This window comes from Paramormyrops kingsleyae, chromosome 9, assembly GCF_048594095.1.
Source record: "Paramormyrops kingsleyae isolate MSU_618 chromosome 9, PKINGS_0.4, whole genome shotgun sequence".
Taxonomy (NCBI): domain Eukaryota; kingdom Metazoa; phylum Chordata; class Actinopteri; order Osteoglossiformes; family Mormyridae; genus Paramormyrops; species Paramormyrops kingsleyae.
The window spans coordinates 11,414,978-11,435,179 of record NC_132805.1 but is presented as its reverse complement, the minus strand read 5'-3'; the positions used below and the strand labels follow the sequence as shown (position 1 = coordinate 11,435,179).

Below are 20,202 nucleotides of genomic sequence, written 5' to 3'. Positions count from 1 at the left end.
AATTCTATCATAAGTATGTGCTGATAGATAGATAATTTTTTGACCCCGATGTAAATTAAGGGAAACACTAAAGTGAAATGCTTGTGCGTAACTCTAAATTTGTTCTCAGTGTTTAAGCACATACTACTTAAAACTAATTTATACCGCTTATTTTTTAATTTTAGCTCATTCTTAGTTTCAGCCAAGGTCATGATGTCATTCATTTAATCGAAATTTCCCATTTAGTTCACTTAAAGTGTACGAAAACCAGTTTCTTTTCTTAATATTAATATTAGTTTGCAATGTATCAAAACTTCCCCCATAGATCAACATTAATGGGGATTTTTTTAGCAAGTCAGTATTTAGACTGGCACTTTTGGGAGCCAATAGGAAGGCAGGTAAACACCTCTCGAAACACCTCGCATCCAATGAGAAGTATCCGGTGCCTGGATCCTAGTAAGTTGTATGATAATCGTGCCACTTCGCTTGATTACCTACAGTAAATGGTTTTGTTATATTTGACGGTTCGAACGCGGAGCGTAACATCGCCTCCATGCAAATCATGATCGGCATGCTTAGAAACATTCGGGATGCTATCCATTTTTTAACCAGATTTCTTCTTCTGCTTTATATCAAAACTTTGGAAATACACGGACAAGATGGTAAGCTATTGATCAAACATAATATACATTTTTCACCGTTTTCAAATGACTGAGAGGAAAAATCTAACTTGTTTTTGTATGAAGGTCAAGTGTTTTGTGTATTGGACATTCTCCGACTGTCATCCGTTTTTTTCCGTCAGAAGCTGGAGTTAATATGTAACTTATTCTCGGTGTATTGAGTTCATAGTAAACATTAATAATGATCTGTAGATTTTCACTGTCTGGGTAGGTACGCTACACCATCAAAATGAATAAAAACTTTTAGATGGGACAAAAAACATTTTCTTAGCCCAAGAACCAGAAAATGTAGGAGTAATTGAAAGTAGTGTTTATGGAAAAATTAGTTATGTTTTAACTCGTTCGTCTCTGGTGGTATGTCTATTCCGACCAGATAAAGTAGATTAGGTTGTGTTTTCTGTGTTTGAGATACATTTCCTTAGGTACGCCTGTTGCTCCTGTACAGAATTTTTATGATACCAAACTCTAAATAAGACAGACATTACAGCGCATTGTATCCGAGTTAACTGGTCACTTTTTGTCACACGTTAACCAGTTAACGCCGTATATGTGCTTTCATGTTTTCAGTGGGTTCTGTTATCATTGATGTACTGATGATTTTAACTAAAGTTCTTAAGTAACAACTACGTTTTAATGTGCAAATAAATGGACAGGAAATGTAAACTTCATGGGTGAATCAGCTGGAAAAATCTTTACTCACATCTGTGCATTTTCTGATGGCCAAATCATGACTCTTTGTATTGTTAAGTGTTACTGTACAGCCTGCGGTGGATTGTTTAAACACACATCTTTCTTGAATCTGGAGGGTCTCGCCATAACTATTGCAATTCCGATAAAGTGTGAGTCACTTTGGACCGAACCTGCATCCATCCTGTCGGTGAATTTTAATTCCAGATGACCTTGCTGCTTTGCTCGAACCAAACAGCTGCCTCAGAAGGATTTCAAGTGTCTGCTGAGGGTCTCCTTTTTCTGAAATAGTAGTTCTTTGTTAAGGAATCCCTCATCCTAAAAGTAACCCCATCAAAACAGGAATACCAAGTTTCTATGACCAAGTTTAACAACTGTCTACCTAGAAGCTGCTGCCTTTACAAGGGCAGTGTGTAAAGTTGATTTATCCAATAAACCACTAAACTAATCAATAAATATGATTGTTTCATATTTGTTTCCGAAGGAGGCTGTGGAGTTAGTTTTAATGAGCAGATTGATTGCTCCGAATAAATCCTGTCTTCCAGAATATTTGTGTTTGGACATTAAATTAAGTTAAACTTAGTTTATAATAAATGTTTAATAGCTAATTATCTTTTATGGTTTGATCCAAATTAAATCGATGTTGGCCTCTAACGCGTCCCACAACTGAATGAACATGCAGGATGAGTAAGACACACAGAGTAACGCACACAGCCAGCACTCTCAGGCGGGCTGTGACATCACAGGCTGCCCCTGTTTGACCCCCGCCTCCCGTGTGGTCCCCACGGGTTCCAGCTAATCACGGATCTGTGCATTTTCATTGGTCACGGGAAGGTGGGGTGTGGCCTATTGAGTCCAGAGGGACTGGAGGAGGCGATGTGCTTCATGCTCAGTCACAGTTTAAAGGCTCAATCTATGTTTGCTCAGTGACATAAAGCACCCCCACCCCATTCCAACACCCACCCAGGCAGGAAGGAGCAACCAGCGACGGGGAGGTTCGGGGCCTTCCCCTGTTGACGCAGCATTAAGCCACAGTGGATAACCTTTGCCGCTTTTGGCTGGGAAGCCAGCCGAGGGCTTCAGCCTGCGGATTGCTGGAGTCTTGTAGAAGCCGCTGTGGCCACATTAGGGTGTCCAATAACTTATGCTGTTTTTCTGTATTTGGATGCTCCACCCCACCCCCCCCCCACCCCCACGCATAGTGTGCTACTGCTGCAAAAAAATGCTAAGGCTTTGTGGCTGGGGATTCTGTGAGCGAATCCTCTATCAAGCCCATAGTAGGTGAATGTGCTGGTGCAGAGAGATTGACAGAAAGGTATTAGTTACTGGCAGGCAGTGTTGTGGCATGCTGTCGGCTGGCGATGTGGACCTGTGGGGGCCTGCCCTTTCAGTCTCAGGCTGCCGACCCAGTCTTGGTTTGATGCTCTTTGAAATACAGCATTGCATTTACCCTCTGCTGTTGATTTGTGTCCGAAATTCACGTATTTTCTTTTACGTCCCTTTGTGCCGTAAGACCATGGGACAGCGTTTCATGGCCAGAATATCAAAGAAATGTCCTGAAAGTCTCTTGTTTGACTGTGTGGTATCATTGTATTTCCAGAGAACTTAATAGGGACCACAGCAACTGCATCATGACAAACAGAAGAACAGTACAACATACGTGGTCTGAGTGGTGTGTGTGGATTATGTTTATATTACAGTGTAGGGACCAAATGTTCACCATAATGTAATAAAAATCTGTTATGTTGATGTTGTGATGTTCAGGTCCCCATAAAGGTCTGTGAAGGCAATCAAAAAACTAAAAATGCCAGAACTCTCATATCTTGTTTGGTTTCTTACGGTTAAGGTTAGGGCTGGGTAGGGGTTAAGGTCATCATGTTGGGGTTAGGTTAGGGTTTTGCCCATAGAAATTAATATAGAGTCCCCACAAAGATATAATTACAAACCTGTGTGTGCGTGTGTGTGTGTGTGTGTGCATGTGGTGGATGGTGCCAGATGTTAACAGAGGAGAAGAAACAAAATACTAGGAGGAAGGAAACCCCCAGGCAGGCTGACCCTAAGACAGTAGGGGTCCAGATTTAGACTGGAACTAGGATGTTCTGTTGGATTTTCTGTTAGACCAGCCAGAGATGTTGGTTTGTGAGTCTGGTAGCTGCATGCCTTTGAAGCTCACAGTTCATACATATTTGTCATGAGGTGGGTGGAAAGTAATTTCATTCTAGTCTAAAAACAGCCCTAGGGGAACAAAAATATGTGCAGTTTTCACCCGTGATTTTGGAAAGTGATGATGTTGCTGCATTGTTTGCAAAGCATTGTGGGAGTGTTAGCTGGAGGACTGTTACCTGCTCCCCTCTGGGGGGGATCTGACCAGATAGCGAAAGCCTAGAGAGGTTCGGACTGAGCAGTATGGCAGCTTGCGAGGGGTGACTGGCACTGGACAAACCGCACTGAGCTCACAAACCAGACCCCTTCAAGAGATTATCGTGGTCCCTCCCACGCGCTGAGACGCCACTTCCTAGCAGGGGTAGGAGAGAAATCGGGGAGGGGGCTTCGGGAACCGCTCACACAAACGAGGGTGAATCACAGCCTGTAAACCGCACATTGCCCTCCCCAGCCCCTTTGGACTCAATGGGCCACACCCCCACCCTCCCATGACCACTGGAAATGCAGCAACCCAAGATTGACACAGTTTCCTGGTCTGCTGCTTACGACCACCCTGCCGTGCTGGGGCATTTCCAGGGATTCCCATGAGGGCTTTGGGCCAATGAGGAAGGAACAGGATGGGAAGGGGGGCTTAAGGGGACTCGCCCTGTGCAGAATCGGTCTGGTTCAGTGTTTCTCAAACCAGTCCTCAGTGACCCCCCCCCCCCAGACTGTTCACGTTTTTGCTTTCTTTCAATTCCCTGATAGTTGGGAGGGAGCAAAAACGTGGAGTGTCTGAGGTCCCTGAGCAGGATTTTCAAAATACCGAGGTCAAAAGTGTTAGCCCTTGCCAGGTCTGTCCCGGAATGGATCACGGTCATTGGTGTGGCAGACAAAATACTGAGGACTTGACCTCGATGTCCTCAGTGGTAGGTACGGGCATATCCCCGAGGACTGGTTTGAGAACACTGGTCTAGTTCTGGTGCCTCGTTTGGGAGTACATCGATAGCAGCTAGCACTGTGCCGTCCTGGTAATTTGTGGTGCAGGTAGACCCCACGGCAAAAGACCGCAGCTTCTCCACAGGACAGACACAGGCGGCCGAGATTTACAGGTCATGTGACTTGTTCAGCTTTGTTTCAGTGCTTGGCTCTCTCAATAAGAGAGTTTATAAAAGTAACTCAGGTTTCCCAGATGTACGGTGTTTGAAGTTAACTGCTGTCTGCATTTAACATACAAGCCTAAACGACGGCCACACAGTAGCGCTGACTCTTACACATGATAAAAATAGCATGGTAAATTAAACTGTCCAATGGATTAGAATACCTGAAACCATAATGGGTGTGAAATAGTTATAGAAAGACTGCCAGAGTATATAGTAGGGAAGGGGTGACACTGGGCCATTTTTATACTAGTTTTTTCAGTCATCTGGAAGTAATGACGCAGGGGTGAGGATGATATAAACATCTCCTAATACCCCAGTGCCTTAATGTCTCTGGAGATGCCTGTGATTCACCTGAGCCACGTCAGCACCCAGTCATGACGGCACAGCCAATCAGAGGGCTGGTCATTAATGAGCACATCCTGTCGCTTTGTTGTGATTCATCGGCGGTAAGACCCCACAACCGCGGTGCTAATGTGGTCCAGCTGAGCCTCAGCGCCCAGATCTTCAGCGCTTTTCTGGTGGTATTTTCTGGAAGCAGAGCGAGCACCCAGACAAAGTGTTTCCCGGAGAGCCTGCACCATCTAGCGTGGTTTCCTCCAGTTGGCCCAGAGCAGCGTCTGTGGTAAACGGCCATGTTCATATGTCAGACCACATGCGGCGTGTTATGAACCCAGACAGCAGTTCACCCTGCGGTGAGAATGGACCATAGCATCTCAGCCCTTGCCTGTACATCAGGAGTCAAACACCTCTAAACCAGCATGAGGTGTTTTTTTTTAGTTTTCCTGTATGATAGTAGCTTTGCATTTGTGGTTAAATAAATCAAAGCAAGAATTAAGTGGTTGGATTTAAAAATGTTTTGCTGGAGAGTCCTCCTTGCCAGGGCAGTGTGGTGTGTCTGAGGGTAGAACTACTGCATGCTCTCCCTGACTTCATGCGGGTTTGCTGACCCCCCGCCCCCCCGGCAGGTGATGGCTGCGGCCACAGCGTTGCAGGCCTCCTGAGCGGCACTCTGGCCTCCCGCAGCTTCCCGGGGACCTACCCCAACAACACACGCTGCCAGTGGAGGCTGACTGTGCCACTGGGCCACCGGCTGCGTCTGGCCTTCGGCGACTTCGACCTGGAGGCGAGCACCAACTGCAGGAGCGGCTCCCTCACCATCACACCCGACAACGGCGCGCCCAGCCTGGGTAAGGCGCCCCCTACTGGCCTGGAGGTCAGAGCTGTTGGGTGGCATGCACAGATTCCGTGATGACTCTGACTGCATTAAAACTCACATTTGATGGAAGACACCGAGCTATAGTCAGATCTACCATGTCAGCATGTGGCTGCAGCCAAACCAACATGTCATTCACCCACCTTTCAACCACTGATCCCCAGCAGGGGTGCAGGAAGGCCAGGAGCCTGTCCCAAGCAGCATAGGGCACAAGGCAGGGCTACTCCTGGGACAAAGGACCAGGTCAAAATAAAGACAAGCAAAGCAAGACGGGCCTTAGATGTCTGTTGCTGCCTCGTGGGCATAAGCATACAAATGCTAAGCTAATATCCACAGCCGAGTTTAATGCCGATGAGTGGCTGTGATGTGAAAATCCTTGAGTGTGGGAGTGTGTTTATGCTGCTGGGCTGTTTGTAAAGGCCGCCAGATGGCCAGAGGCTCACTTCCTGTGCCCTGTGTGCCGTGACTCAGGGCTGGGCCCGGCTTAAGGCCTCCCCTCCCTGTCAGCTATGCTACCTCCAAAAATGACAGTTATCCCTCTGAGCCCCCTGCCCCCCCCATGCCACCTCCAGTTGGCCAGATTTCCCTCACTGGTAGCTTGCTCCCCCTCCCCCCCCCAAAAAAAAAACAATTTTATTTAGCTAACAAGAACCAGTCTGGGAATACCAAAACACAGTGTCTACCGAAGAACCTAGAAGCAAGAGTACTATTTTGTACACAGTACCGTTTAACCAGTCAGCAGAAAAGTATTCATTCTTAAAGGTGTAAAAAGCTAGCGTTTGAGGACTCAGCACTCCAGATCATTCATAAGTTCCTCAAGCCTGATATCATGTTGTTGATTGCTATCCCAGCGGGCTTTTCCTCAGAAAGGTTGTCATGCATTTACACAGAGTAGTGAAGAGTGCTCAGTCATTCACAACCTATTTCATTTATGGCACCATGGTGGTTTTTAGCCCTGCTGTCTCAGCAGCTCCCCCCTTTATACTCCTCCCCCCCCCACCCAGGCCCGCTGTGTGGTCACATGGACACCGCATGGCGGAGGCTGACGCTGAACAGCAGCCAGGTGACCGTGCTCTTCGTCTCCGGTGTGCATCGCTCCGGCCGCGGCTTCCTGCTGTCCTACGCCAGCGACCGGCAGCCAGGTACCTCACCGTGGGGGGCGGAGCTTCAAAGAGCAGGTCTCACTGAGAGGCTCCGCTCCTTTCCAGTTAGGCCCCGCCCCCTGGCTGAGCTCTCCTTTGACTATGCGGCATTTTTCTGTTTACTCCTCGCAGGATTGATGTAATTTCCCCTGAACTCTACCGATTTTGTTTTTCTTTAAATCCTCTTTCCCAGAAAGAGGGCTGACTGTGCCTCTCCTCTCATTACCAAATTGATCCCATTCCCTCTCTCCTTCTCCTCGCCATGTAAACTCTTACTCATTGGACAGCTATGGATAAACACCGATGAAACAGTGGATGGAGTGGCTTCCTTTCAGCATTTTAATGTGCTGTATACTTTAGTGGTTTTACTTTTTCTTTTTCTGGTAATTTCTTATAAGAATGTGGCCAGCCTCCAGCTCTCTGTGTGTGGAGTTTGTGCATTTCCTCTGAATTCTCCCTCCCTCTGGATGAATACGTTTATGTAAACGCGGGTCTCTAGATTACCCAGAATGCACGAGTACGTGAGCTTTGTTATGGATTGCCATCCCCCGCCTCGTGGACTCTGATTAATGGAATGGGCTGCAGGTTCACTGCGATGCTGTATTACAGTGTTTCCCACTGCAGTCCTTGGGGACCCACAGACAGTCCACGTTTTTGGTCCCTCCCAGCTCCCGGAGGGAACAAAAGTGTGGACTGTCTGGCTGGTAGCTTGGAGGAAGAAAAAACATGGACCGACTGTGGGTCCCAAAGGACCGGGTTGGGAAACACTGCCTTTATTAGATAAACAGGCACGAATGGATGGAAGGAGGTCAGCTGTTATATACCAGTATCTACATGTTCCTCCCAGCGCTGATTCCTGTTGGCTTTGGGGACCTTGTCTCTTGTTAGCAGCCATGTGTTTTTGGCTCAGGAGAAGGTCCCACCATCCCACCAGACAAGCACTGGATCACCAAATCAGCTAAAGAACCACGCCCTCCCCACCCAAGTCACAATTATTATCATTACCGCTTGCCGTCTCTCTTGTCTCCCATGTCGCCAGTTTTCCAGCATGTCCCGTAAAGTGAGCACACGACGGTAAACAGCCATTACTCTGATCCTGAACAATCGGCTGAGTCAGAGAGTGACCCTCTTCCCATGATGCATTGCTCCCCCCCCCCCACTCCCCTCCCATGAGTCCTTTCTCAGTGACACCTGGTGAATCTGCCTCCGCAGCTTATTCTCACATTGTGTGAACATTCTTAGTAGCTGAGTCTGAGTCTCAGACTGGCAGACAGGACGAGGATGCAGTGTAGACAGAGACTGCTCCAAAAACGGGGGGGGGGGGGGGGGGGGGGTGTGCTCACATTTATGCCTTTTTTTTGGTTTCCTTCAGGTGTGTTTATTTTTATTTTATTATTATCCTTTTTCCTTACAAGACACACATGGGACTGCAGGGAAAATGCAGTGCATGCCTTCCATTGTTGCCGGCATAGGTATTTCCCAGTAAGACAGACTCTCCAGCCAAGAGCCAAGGGAACATAAACAGTGAGGAGGACACGCCATACTGGCCCCATGGAGAGTATTAAGAAATGCTGCTTCTGAAGTCCAGTCCTTCACAGTTTAGATATGTGAAGTGGCTGAAGGAGGATGCTGAAACGGCCCTGCATGCCAAGCAGACGTTCCGCGATTAGGTAGCAAGCACAGTAGGGAGCCTAAGCAGGTTTCAACCACTGGATGGCATGCACAGTAGGGAGCATAGTGGGTTTCAGCCACTGTATGGTGTGTGCAGTAGGGAGCGTAGTGAGTTTCAGCTACTGTATGGTGCACGCAGTAGGGAGCGTAGCAGGTGTCAGCCACTGTTTAGCGCGCGCAGTAGGGAGCGTAGGGGGTTTCAGCCACTGTATAGCGTGCACAGTAGGGAGCATAGCGTGTTTCAGCCACTGTATGGTGCACACAGTCAACCTCTGTAAGGCATGCACAGTAGAAAGCGTAGTGGGTTGCAACCATTGGGTATAGCACCTTGTTTCATACCTGACTGAAGCTCCAGTCTGTAGCCAGTCCAGTGGGATCTGAACAAACCCGCACATGGCCTTTACTAGTGACTTCTCCAGGGATTGTGTTTGTGTGTGTGTGTGTGTGTGTGTGTGTTTGCATGTGTGTGTCTGTGTGTTTGCATGGGTGCTGATTTACAGGACATCTGACATCACGTGTGCACGTCAGCAGACCAGCTATCTTATGATGCAGCCTCCATGCTTCTCAGAACTCCAGGGGATTTTCAAAGAAGGCTGGGGCCCAGGCTGAATGCAGAGGGACCCAGGGCTCGTAGGTGGAGCCCTTGGACTGGATTGCTGGCCTGTGATTCTCCATTGACTGTGAAGCAGTGCATTAACCATCACCTTGCTTAACTGCAGTTTAATATAAAATGTTAGTGATCGGAGAAGTATTAGACCTTTCAGAGCCATAGCCAATATGGTTTTATGATTTTATGCTCTCAGTCCACATGACCATCTTCTGATGCCTGCTCACTGCTTTCCTCTGCCAGTTATTGGGGAGGCAGCTGGTCGCGTGGTTCTGCAGAAGCAGGGTTGTGTAATCTGAGGCCCAGTCAGGGACCGACGGCAGGCCATGCGCCGCGTGCGTGTGTGTGTGCGTGTGTATGTGCGTGCGTGTGTGCGCCGCGTGCGTGTGTGTGTGTGCGTGCATGTGTGTATGCGTGTACGTGCATGTGTGCACCGTGTGTGTGTGCTGCGTGTGTGTGTGTGCGCCGCTTGCGTGTGTGTGTGCGTGCGTGTGTGTGCGCCGCGTGCGTGTGTGTATGCGTGTACGTGCATGTGTGCACCGTGTGTGTGTGCTGCATGTGTGTGTGTGCGCCATGTGTATGTGCGTGCGTGTGTGTGTGTAAGTGTGTGTGTGTGCTGTGTGTGTGTGTGCCGCGTGCGTGCGTGTGTGTGTAAGTGTGTGTGTGTGCTGCGTGTGTGTGCGCCGCGTGCATGTGTGTGTGCGTGCGTGTGTGTGTGTAAGTGTGTGTGTGTGCGCCGTGTGTGTGTGCGTGCGTGTGTGTGTGCGTATGTGCGGATGCTTGGCCCGGGACTCGCACTCGCCTCGAGATGTCAGACTAAAGTGGCTCGCATCCGTTGGGTTTCCTGTTGTTCTTTTCTTGTTTACCCCCCACCCACAGAGCCCCCCACCTTCAGAGCCAGAACATCAGACCAGACTTCAGAATTGCGCCATACAGTGTGCACTTCCAGGCAGTGGCTACCCAAGTCAAACCCAAGGCGTGTTCTGCCTTGCTTGGGTGACCGCCTGCCCAGACCCCCTCATTACTTACCACATAGCCTGTTTTCTTCAGCTAGATACCACAGATTGCCTGCTAGGGCTGCTTGATTATGGCAAAAATCATAATCACGATTGTTTTGGTCAATATTGAGGTCATGATGATTTAACATGATTACTCATTGACTTTGGAAATACATACATGTATTGAACTTCTGAAAAAGTCTAACAGTGGATTTCCTTGAACTCTAAGTACAATTCAACTGAGGAATAAATAATAAGGGGTTGGAAAGGGGATGCGTTGCATTTGCAAAACGGAAGCAAAATTGCGAAACGAACTATGGCGCGATAATCGTTTTATCTCAATTGTTTTGATAATTGTTGGAAGCCAAAATTGTAATTAAAATTAAAATTTGATTAATTGCCCAGCCCTACTGCCTGCTCATGCTTGGGAGGAGGGTCCTGTTTCGAAATTAACCCCCTGAGTTATTATCACACCACCAGTGATGCCCAAATGACCCCCTCCTCTGTTCCTATTACAGATCTGATTTCCTGTATGGAGCGCGGTACTCATTACTCTTCTGACCAGTTCAGGTACGTGGAGGTCCTTCACACAGCGGCCTGGACGCCCTCCTAACCCAGGGCTCACACGCAGAATGGAACTCACGCCCATAGCATTCGGGACAAACCTAAACTCTGCCAGCTTGGCACGTTGGCAGTTATTCTTAAGGGTAGTGGAATTTAATGAAGACGGACGTCCTCAAAACCGCCGCTACTCATGTTTATGCTCCGCATCGCTGTCCTGTGAGATCATCGCATCACAGCTCACTGTGACTGTGAGCACGCTGAACACTTAATGGGCTGTAAGGCTGAGTGGCAGCAGTGCTAGTTATCCATGTGGCAGTTGGCTCGCTGACAGCTGCAGCTTAAAAAAATATATTGTTTACCCTGTCATTTTTAAGCACGTTTTTCATAAGTCTCCATGAAGTCATTGGCCATTTAAAAGCCTGACCACGGTGGTCTGTTGTGCCCGCGTGTGACGGCTGAGGGACAAACGGGGAGGCTGTCATTTGAGAAGCTGCGGTAAACGTGGCTCCGGAGGCATCACGGCTGCCCTGTCTTCCAGTGCCTTCTGCCCAGCTGGCTGCAAGGACGTCACCGGGGACGTTTGGGGCCGGTCAGCTCAGGGCTACAGAGACGTGAGTGTGGTGCAGACCTGCCTTGTGCTTGTCATCCATTCGGTAAAACCACAGCATGGATTTTGGATTTGCATCATGGAACATGGGTTAAAAACAGTGGGTTGTGAGGTTGAAACCTTAATTAATCTTTAATATATGATTATTTTCAAGCACACTATTTTAAGGTTGAATGATGTGTAAAGGCTTGAGCTGGCGATTAGTGACCCCCCCCCCCCCCATCCCTGCAGACCTCGGTGCTCTGCAAAGCCGCCATCCATGCTGGCGTTGTGTCAGACGCCCTGGGGGGGCCCATCACCGTGTCCCGGGAGCGCAGCATCACGCTCTACGAGTCCAGCTTCGCCAACGGCATCTTCTCCAAGACGTGAGTGTCATGCCAGGTCACAGTCGATGGCTGAAGAAATCCGCACAGCTGCCAAGGCGACTCATACATGCTGTGCTTATTATATGTGGGCTGCCACCGTACCCAGAAAGATGTATAAAAACCTGAGGAGAGATAAATTGGGAATCATACAAGATATTTTGCTGCCCATTGCAACCTGATTTTGTCTCTGTACAACAGCTGAACAGCTTCTTTTATTGGCAGGGGATCACTGTCTGAGAAGAAGCTGGTTTTCCAAAGAGGTAAGGTAGTAATTCACGGCACAGTATCACCTTAGTCCATCCAAAGAGCCTCGCTTTTTAATAACAAGAGAATAATATGGCGGTGAGCTGTATATGACCTCTGAGGAGCATTCTCTCTCTTTAAACAAGGACTTTCAAGATTTAACGTCAGACACTGAAACATGTCCGGCGTGGGGCGACTTTGTCCGGCTCTCATTCCCCTCCATCTCCGGGCAGATTGTGGCGGCCCCCTAAATGTGTCGAGCTTCAACGTGTCCTCCGTTTCGGAGGAAGGGGGCAGCGGGAGGCGCAGGATTGCGTGGCTCACCGGCAGCAGAGACACGGAGCATGACGACACGCCTTGGGTGGCGAACGGCGACGACCGCAGCCCGTGGCTGATGGTGAACCTCCAGAGCAAGAGCAGCGTTACAGGTCAGGGGATGCGGGAGTTTTTCAGCAATCAGGGGCCACGTTACCCTTTCTGAGGGTTTCCTGAGTTAAAACGCTAGCTGAACCTTATGGTCAGTCAGTCGTTTATCGCTCATTTCAGAATGTTCGTAAAACTTGTTCTGCAAACTCAGTTGTGTTCTTCACTTTTTCTCCTGGCTGAGAAAATAATGGCGTTGGTTCCCTTCCAGGAATTATAACGAAAGGATTCCATTCGGGATCTTCCGCCTTCTATGTGAAGTCTTACATTCTGCTGTATAGCAAGGACGGCAAGACCTGGAGAACATACAAGGGAGCAGTTAGTAAGGAGAAGAAGGTGACATCACTTCCTGTGTGTCAACTTTGTTACTCCTGTGTTGAATGGGCTGCACATTACTATAATGTGCAGCCCATGTGTAACATTTACATACTGGCAAATATCGATGCAGATGACATGTTGTATTGTGATGAAGGTCCTAAATGTGGATCTCCCTGGTGAATCCAATGCAGGTGTTTGAGGGAAATTCGGACAGTTTCCAGGACGTACTGAACAGCCTGATTCCCCCGGTAGTGGCTCAGTACATCCTGGTGCGACCTCAGGAGTGGCACGTCAGGCCCGCGATGCACATCCAGGTCCTGGGCTGCCCTGCGGTCCAGCCCCGCATGGGTAAGGCTACCCGAGGGCCAGGCTTGGTTTTCGGCCTTGCTGCAGTCTGTGCATGAGGCTCTGAGATGGCCTGCCCTGACATGTATCTTGGCCGTCCTCGGGGATTCGGGCAACATTTGCTCACTGGAAGCTCTGCATGAGAATATTTCTTGGGTGGTTTTAGTAAATTTGAAACATCAAAACTTGAACCTTTGTTCAAAATGCGGGGTCTCTTCTATGACTCTCACAGTTTCATTTGAAATTCAAATGAAATTAAAATTCAATAAACAGTCCTTTGTTGAGCTCTGATTCATTACCGTGTTTTGCATGTAGAATTATTCAGTGAACAGTACTTTATCAACTCCTCCATCCAAAACTGATGGCTGAACATTATTCTTTTCTAAAAATACCCCTGGTAGGCAATTATTTTACAAATTTCAATTTGTAAATGTAGCCAGCCGTGTTGCCACCAACTCAGCTGTCTAATGTGAGGACTGATAGATAAGTGGTGCTCGTAATATCTATGAAGTCTCTGTTAGCCATAACACAAGAATCTCTGCCACAGCTTTAATCTTACTGACCTTCCAGCCAGTGACGGTCTAGAACGTCACTTACTGTAACTTGCAATCTAATACTACTGAGCCATAGTGCTGTTATCTGATGCTTTGCCCATTCTGTATACCGATCCGTGTTGGTCTTCTAGGAAGACGGCTTTAGTGTGTGTATACTACATAAAGAGTTTCCTTATTGACTTATGACTGCAAAACCAATATTACGAAACGCCAGTTACTTAACTTTTCACACATAGTTGCCTCACCTCATGAATGCAAACAAAACCAATAATACACCACAAAGCAGAAAGCTATTTTAGAGAGATTAAGAGACTTCTAAAGTCTTGAGTAAATGAAGTCTTGTTGATACAGGCTAGTCTCTGAAGGAATTCATTTCCTTAATTACTGCCAAATGTTTTTGGTAAATGAGTACACTTCATGCATGTATACTCATGTGTTAGAACTCATCAGTTCAAGCCTATTTTATAAGGATAACGTGTAGCTCTGGGCACATAACGAGCATTACATCACCCACCATCCAGGGTCAACGTCTGGCATTTGAAATTATTAAACATTTGCTTAGAGAGATGTTTTTGACTTTTGACATGTTGAAGCAATACTGTACTTGGAAAAAGTAACTAATAGGCTATGATGTTACAATGTTTCTGTGCAACTGAGCAAAGCAGAAGTTACCACTCATAATCATGATATTTAATTTAGGCTTTAATAAGTAATTTTGATGGTTTTTAAATTCTTTGGAAACAGTTTCAAAGTAACACATCTTAAATTTATTTTTTTGCTTTGCGTAATAGCCCTAGTCCTTACTTAGATCTCAAAAAACGGGATGAGGGGGAAACTGTGATTGTTGAGTAATCTCAATTGAATGTGTGAGGCAATGCAATATCCTGATCCTCTCCTGCAGCCAATACACCCAAAACAATGGCCCCCACTCCAACAACTGACAAGCATCCTGTCTTAAATGAGGCGGAGATCAAAGAGATAGTAAAAGGTGTGTATCCTGATGAGTAACATGCATTGTAGCTCCTGCACTATAAAAAAAATATCGTGAGAATGTTGGTCGAGTTTGCAGTAGCGCATGTCCGGCATTGAGCCCCTTCCAAGTATCACAGACCTGGGGACACTGTACATGGGATGCCAGTCATTCACAGGGCATACATGTACACACACTAATGGGGGGGCTAAGGTGGGGGGGGGGGGATGTAGCTTGAGAACTTCTATCCCAAGGAAGCCCAGAGCCCAACAGCTCAGCACAATCTCATCGTCTTTAGAAGGCTGTTGACTAAAACAAACCTCACAGAGGAAATTGTCTTTGATGAAACTGCAATTCTTCCTAATTGGCTGCCTAACCAGCCAATCGTGGACTGAGTTATTGTTTGTCATTTATTTATTCTTTGCTCTGTTGATTGATATTGTTTGCTCTTCTGCCGCCTCACAGGTCCTGCACTCACCGTGTGGGTAGCTGTAGGCATACCGTTGTCGTTGGTTTTGTGTGCGTGTTGCCTGCTGGCTGGACTCCGCTGGAAAAGAAGGTACGGTGACGCTGCAGCATTGGCTAATGTTTCATGCCACTGTCATTGTCACGAGACCATCGCCAGCCACTGATTTCCACTGCTTCGTTGTCTCTAGAACGCACGATGTTGCCAAGAAGGACTCATTAGCCCAAGGTACTGTTTTCTTTGGCAGCTAATGTGAAAATATCAGCATCCGCTAGTGATTCCGTCTTAGTGACCCTGCCATTGTCCTGTTCTTCTCTCCCCAAGACTGTCACGGTTTTCAGGGGAAAAACATGACGCTCTGTGAGGAGCTCGACCTCCCCCTGGAGAGAGGCATCCACGATCCTCTTCCTTCCCCTCCCCGAAATGGTAAGAGTGCTAATTGAGACAAGACATTTTTAGTAGGCCGAGTGGGCTTTGCGGGACATTGCGGTGGCTGGGAGAGTAGCTATTATCCACAAGGACGTGTATCCAGATGGTTCCAGAATGGGAACTGGCGGAAGGCACATCGCTGGAAATGGAAGAGTGAAACATCTGGGTGTGAAACTTACAAAGGGATCCGCTAAGCAGCACATTGTAAACATCCACACTGCTGGTGTTGCATTATAATGTCAGGCCGGTTCCAGGTGGGACAGAGAACCGAGTCATGTGACATGGGACAATGAAGAAGCAGTAGAGGCATTCAGGCCCTCAGAAGGTGGGGCACAACGTGGATACAATAAATGATAATCAGAATCAGGGTGATGTCATGGAAGGGCTGCAGTTGGGGGAGGCGAAGTGAAACGCAGTCCTGTACACTGATGGGGAAATCCGTATGGTCTTCTGGATTTGTCCCGGTCCGAGATGCACACCCCCCACATCTGTATGTTTATTATTAGGCAGCTGGAATTATCTTAGAGTTTCGTAAACGGAGCTCACTCATTTGGCATGGCTGATATTTATTGCTGCCATATTTTCCGTACTGAGGGTGTCATATTAACCATTTTAGCTGTAGCTGTTTCCCCGTCCTGAACGAGGGAACCTTCTGGAAGGGGCCTGGTAGCCTGGTCCTCCAAGCCCCTGAGCACTCGGCCTGACGACCACCCAGCCTCCCCCTTGGTTACAGCATAAGGGCCCCATTATTTCATCCCTGGGGTGGTTCTGAAAAGGCTCCTTAATTGGAGCCCAGTAAAGGCCACTCAGGCTGGCAAGGCCCACACATCCCCCCCCCAACCCACCCCAAAATCATGCTACACTGAGCCCTCAATAAGAGGCCCAGTGACAAGCAAGCCAAGGAGTCAGTGGACGAGACAATCGAATCCCTCTCTCAGCCCCTCTAATTAAAATCGCTTAGCTTCTGAGGCTTCATGCTGCTGAGGGCAGTGTGGGGGGGGGGGGGGCTTTATGCTGAGCCGGGGGCTGGAGGGAGCGGCAGAGGGAGCAGGAGAGAGAGAGGGACAGGGAGCAGGAGGGAGAGAGAGAGAGAGAGGGACAGGGAGCAGGAGGGAGAGAGGGACAGTGAGCAGGAGTGAGAGAGGGACAGGGAGCAGGAGGGAGAGAGAGGGACAGGGAGCAGGAGGGAGAGAGAGGGACAAGGAGCAGGAGGGAGAGAGAGGGACTGGGAGCAGGAGTGGGAGAGAGAGAGGGACTGGGAGCAGGAGTGGGAGAGAGAGAGGGACAGGGACAGTGAGCAGGAGCGAGAGAGGGACAGGGAGCGGGAGAGAGAGGGACAGGGAGCAGGAGGGAGAGAGGGAGCAGGAGGGAGAGAGAGGGACAGGGAGCAGGAGGGAGAGAGAGGGACGGGAGCAGGAGAGAGAGGGACAGGGAGCAGGAGGGAGAGAGGGAGCAGGAGGGAGAGAGAGGGACAGGGAGCAGGAGGGAGAGAGACACACACACACACACACACACACACACATGCACCTTAAGCTACACATGCAACATGGGCCTGTCGATCACGACCTGGAGTAACAAACCGAAAACAAAGAAACTAATGTTGGGATGTGACATTTTATCTAAGCTCTGACGCTGATGTAAGTAGCAGCCTATACAGTATTTATACATATATAATTATAGTTCATTTATTTCATACTTTATATATATTTCACATATTTACTTTTTATATTATGTATATTATACACATATTGTTTCATGTTAAAGTATATGGATTATATATTTCATATCTTACCTTTTTAAAACTATATTTTTATACTATTTATTTATTCATTTGTTTATTTATTTTATCCTATTTGTAATGTATATCAGTAATTATTATTATCCATGCACTCATAATCACTTTGACCTGTACAGCTTCTTTGAGGTATTGACCATTGCACTGCATCCATAGACGCACCCTCTACATCTGCAATGCTTGTGTTTTATTCTATTACCATGTATATTACTGTGTCCATCATTGTGTTTTTTGAGCTACTGGATGCCTAAATTTCCTTCCGTATTAATAAAGTCATCTATCTATAGGTGTCACTAGATCCGAAGTTTTTTCTGTCACTCTTTCGGGGGGAGAAATGCCACTAACTACAGGAGGCAGGAAAGACCCGGCCCCCTCCCCCACGGTGACGTTTTTCTCGGTGTCTGGGCCTCTTCGGCAGTGCCGGGGAGAGGTCCCTCTCCGATACAGAAGCCGTTCTGTGTGACTGAACGTGCAGCCCGTTCCAGTGAGCTCAGAGACCCTTTGTGCCGCACAGAGGAGGAATTACTACAGAATCACAAACAGATCCTTTAACTTCTGTCCAGGACTTTCTGTTATTTGGTGTCACGTTCTGGCCGCTATAAAGCGTGCAGTGTTAGATATGATGTATCTCTGTAAAAGACGTGCATAACTTAAGGTTCTCGGTGATGTCATCGCCACATGAAGAGCGAGGCAGATGACACATTCAGACCGTGACGGTGTGCTACGTCCCCTTCCCCGTCATTCTGCTGTTTGTTATTATCGGGGTGGGCGAGGCGCTCAAACCCACATCTACGCCTCACTGTCTTCTATTTCCTCCTCTATTTTTCTGCCCTTTCTTTTTTTTACCCCCCTCCCTTCCCGCCTCCCCAGTCTACGCCTCCCCAGACCTGCTCACAGTAGGACCGAAGCTGGGCTCCACCTTCCGGCCAGCATCTGACGGGGGCTACACCTCCCCGCTGGTACGTTCTCACTATGACGTTCCGGGGAGGGTGGCCGTGGAGTACGCCGAGCCGCTGCTCCCCGAGCCCGAATACGCCACGCCCTTCGGCGAGCAGCCACCCGACCCACCGGCGCCGGTCCTACACGCCAAGGGCGGCCGGCTCGCCATTCATTTGCCTCCGCTGGCACTGAGAACCAACGGCTCACTGCAAGCGCAATACGACTGCCCTACCCGTAGGGGGCGCCCCAGTGGCTCCAGCTTCCCTCTGTCTGGTGAGAGTGGCCCACATTCAACCAGTGTCTTGTATGCCGAACCTCAGCTGGCCGCCCATCCAGCCCAGCACATCTATCACGAGCCTTAGGGAGGCCGGCCGCCAGCCGTGTACTCGGGGCCCAAAGCCCAAAGCCCTCCCAGAGGAGTCTGGACACTTGAGATTTGACCTGTGCAGTGGATGCATTGCATGGCACAGACCTGGTACCTGCTTATCTACGAGGAACTGCACTGTGAGTCTGAGGAGTAACCTTTGGAAAATAAATCCCGCAGCATTTTTGCGCAGATGTGGTGGCGTTACGCATGCATGACATTTATAATATGGAGAGGGGGAAAAAGGCGAAAGGTCCCCACATTAATGCTTATCAGGGAATCTGAAAAGCTTATGAAAGGATTTGAAATTCTTCCGTCAACTGATTTGTCCGGCAAATCTGTGTGACGGGGGGTTACCAGAGCAACGGAAGATGCTGGACAGTATAACCAATCACTGGGTCGTGATTCTGTGTTTGACCACAGGTTAGAATTTAGATATCTCCACTTGCATGATGCAAAAACAAAACACAAAATATTGTATGAAGACAGTTCAGCCTGAAGCAGCAGTGATTCCTGGTGTTAAGAATTTAAATATGTATGTATATGTTACACTGAATTATTTTGTTATTTAATGTAATATATAATGTATAGCTTAATGTATAGGACTTAATAGCTTCACCAACACTTGCGCCCACGTTGCACAGAGCAGGATACAGAAGAAATGAGTTTTTACTGATATGTGTTTTGCTTTATATCTCCGCACAGCATTCTTTTGTAAACACCATTTGTATTAAATGTTAATCAGAAGCCACACAAACTGTGTTTCTGCGTATTGTCTTGTCTGTATATAATTGCTTGTTTTTCACTTTGGATCTTGTATCTGGCAATGCTTCGATGTGGGAGGTCAGAATGTTATAAATGTAAATGCTGTTCCACACCAGAGGTGGAAAGTTCAGGTCCGGAATGTACAAATCCAGACCGAGATTTTGTTCCAACCAACCAGGTGAGTGACTGTGACTCTTCATGCTCGACTGTTTTGTTGAAACAAAATCTCGGTCTGGATCTGTACTTTCTGACCCTGAACTTTCCACTCCTGTTCCACACCCATGGGACAGGTAATATTGAGCAGCATTTTGATTAATCAACATGAGTCCTTAGGGTATTTTCCAGCTGTGACTGGGAAAATGAGCAGCTCATTGTAACACCAATTACTTCGAGAGAAGCAAAAAGAAATATGACCCGACTTGCTGAGAGAGGGTACTGGGTTACCATGTACAGGATATTTGCAGTTACAATGTTGTGGATGATGCATGCTCAATAAAATATATTTTTGTATTTATCAGCTCCTGTAGGAACCACATGCCTTTGCTTCATTCATCATTTGTATGGAAATTAGCCTGTATAGTTATTTCTGTTTGAAGTGTTGGATTCAATTCTCATTCATTACGTTAAGACTGACAAAAAATTGGCAAGGATTTGGAGGCCCCTAGTGGCCTTTTAATATACACTCACCTAAAGGATTATTAGGAACACCTCTTCAAATTCTCATTAATGCAATTATCTAATCACATGGCAGTTGCTTCAATGCATTTAGGGGT

General features: G+C 47.7%; 1 protein-coding gene across 1 annotated transcript; it reads left to right on the top strand.

The window, feature by feature from the left end:
* Nucleotides 1–435: 435 nt before the first annotated feature.
* LOC111841702 (discoidin, CUB and LCCL domain-containing protein 1) lies at nt 436–19,946 on the top strand. The gene is made up of 15 exons (XM_023807653.2): nt 436–641; nt 5,617–5,838; nt 6,869–7,006; nt 10,801–10,852; nt 11,385–11,457; nt 11,685–11,818; nt 12,041–12,078; nt 12,295–12,489; nt 12,696–12,820; nt 12,994–13,150; nt 14,603–14,689; nt 15,137–15,230; nt 15,328–15,365; nt 15,462–15,563; nt 18,232–19,946. The coding sequence occupies exons 1-15, from the start codon at nt 533–535 to the stop codon at nt 18,660–18,662; spliced, it is 1,995 nt and encodes a 664-aa protein (XP_023663421.2). The 5' UTR covers nt 436–532; the 3' UTR covers nt 18,663–19,946.
* Nucleotides 19,947–20,202: the final 256 nt, after the last annotated feature.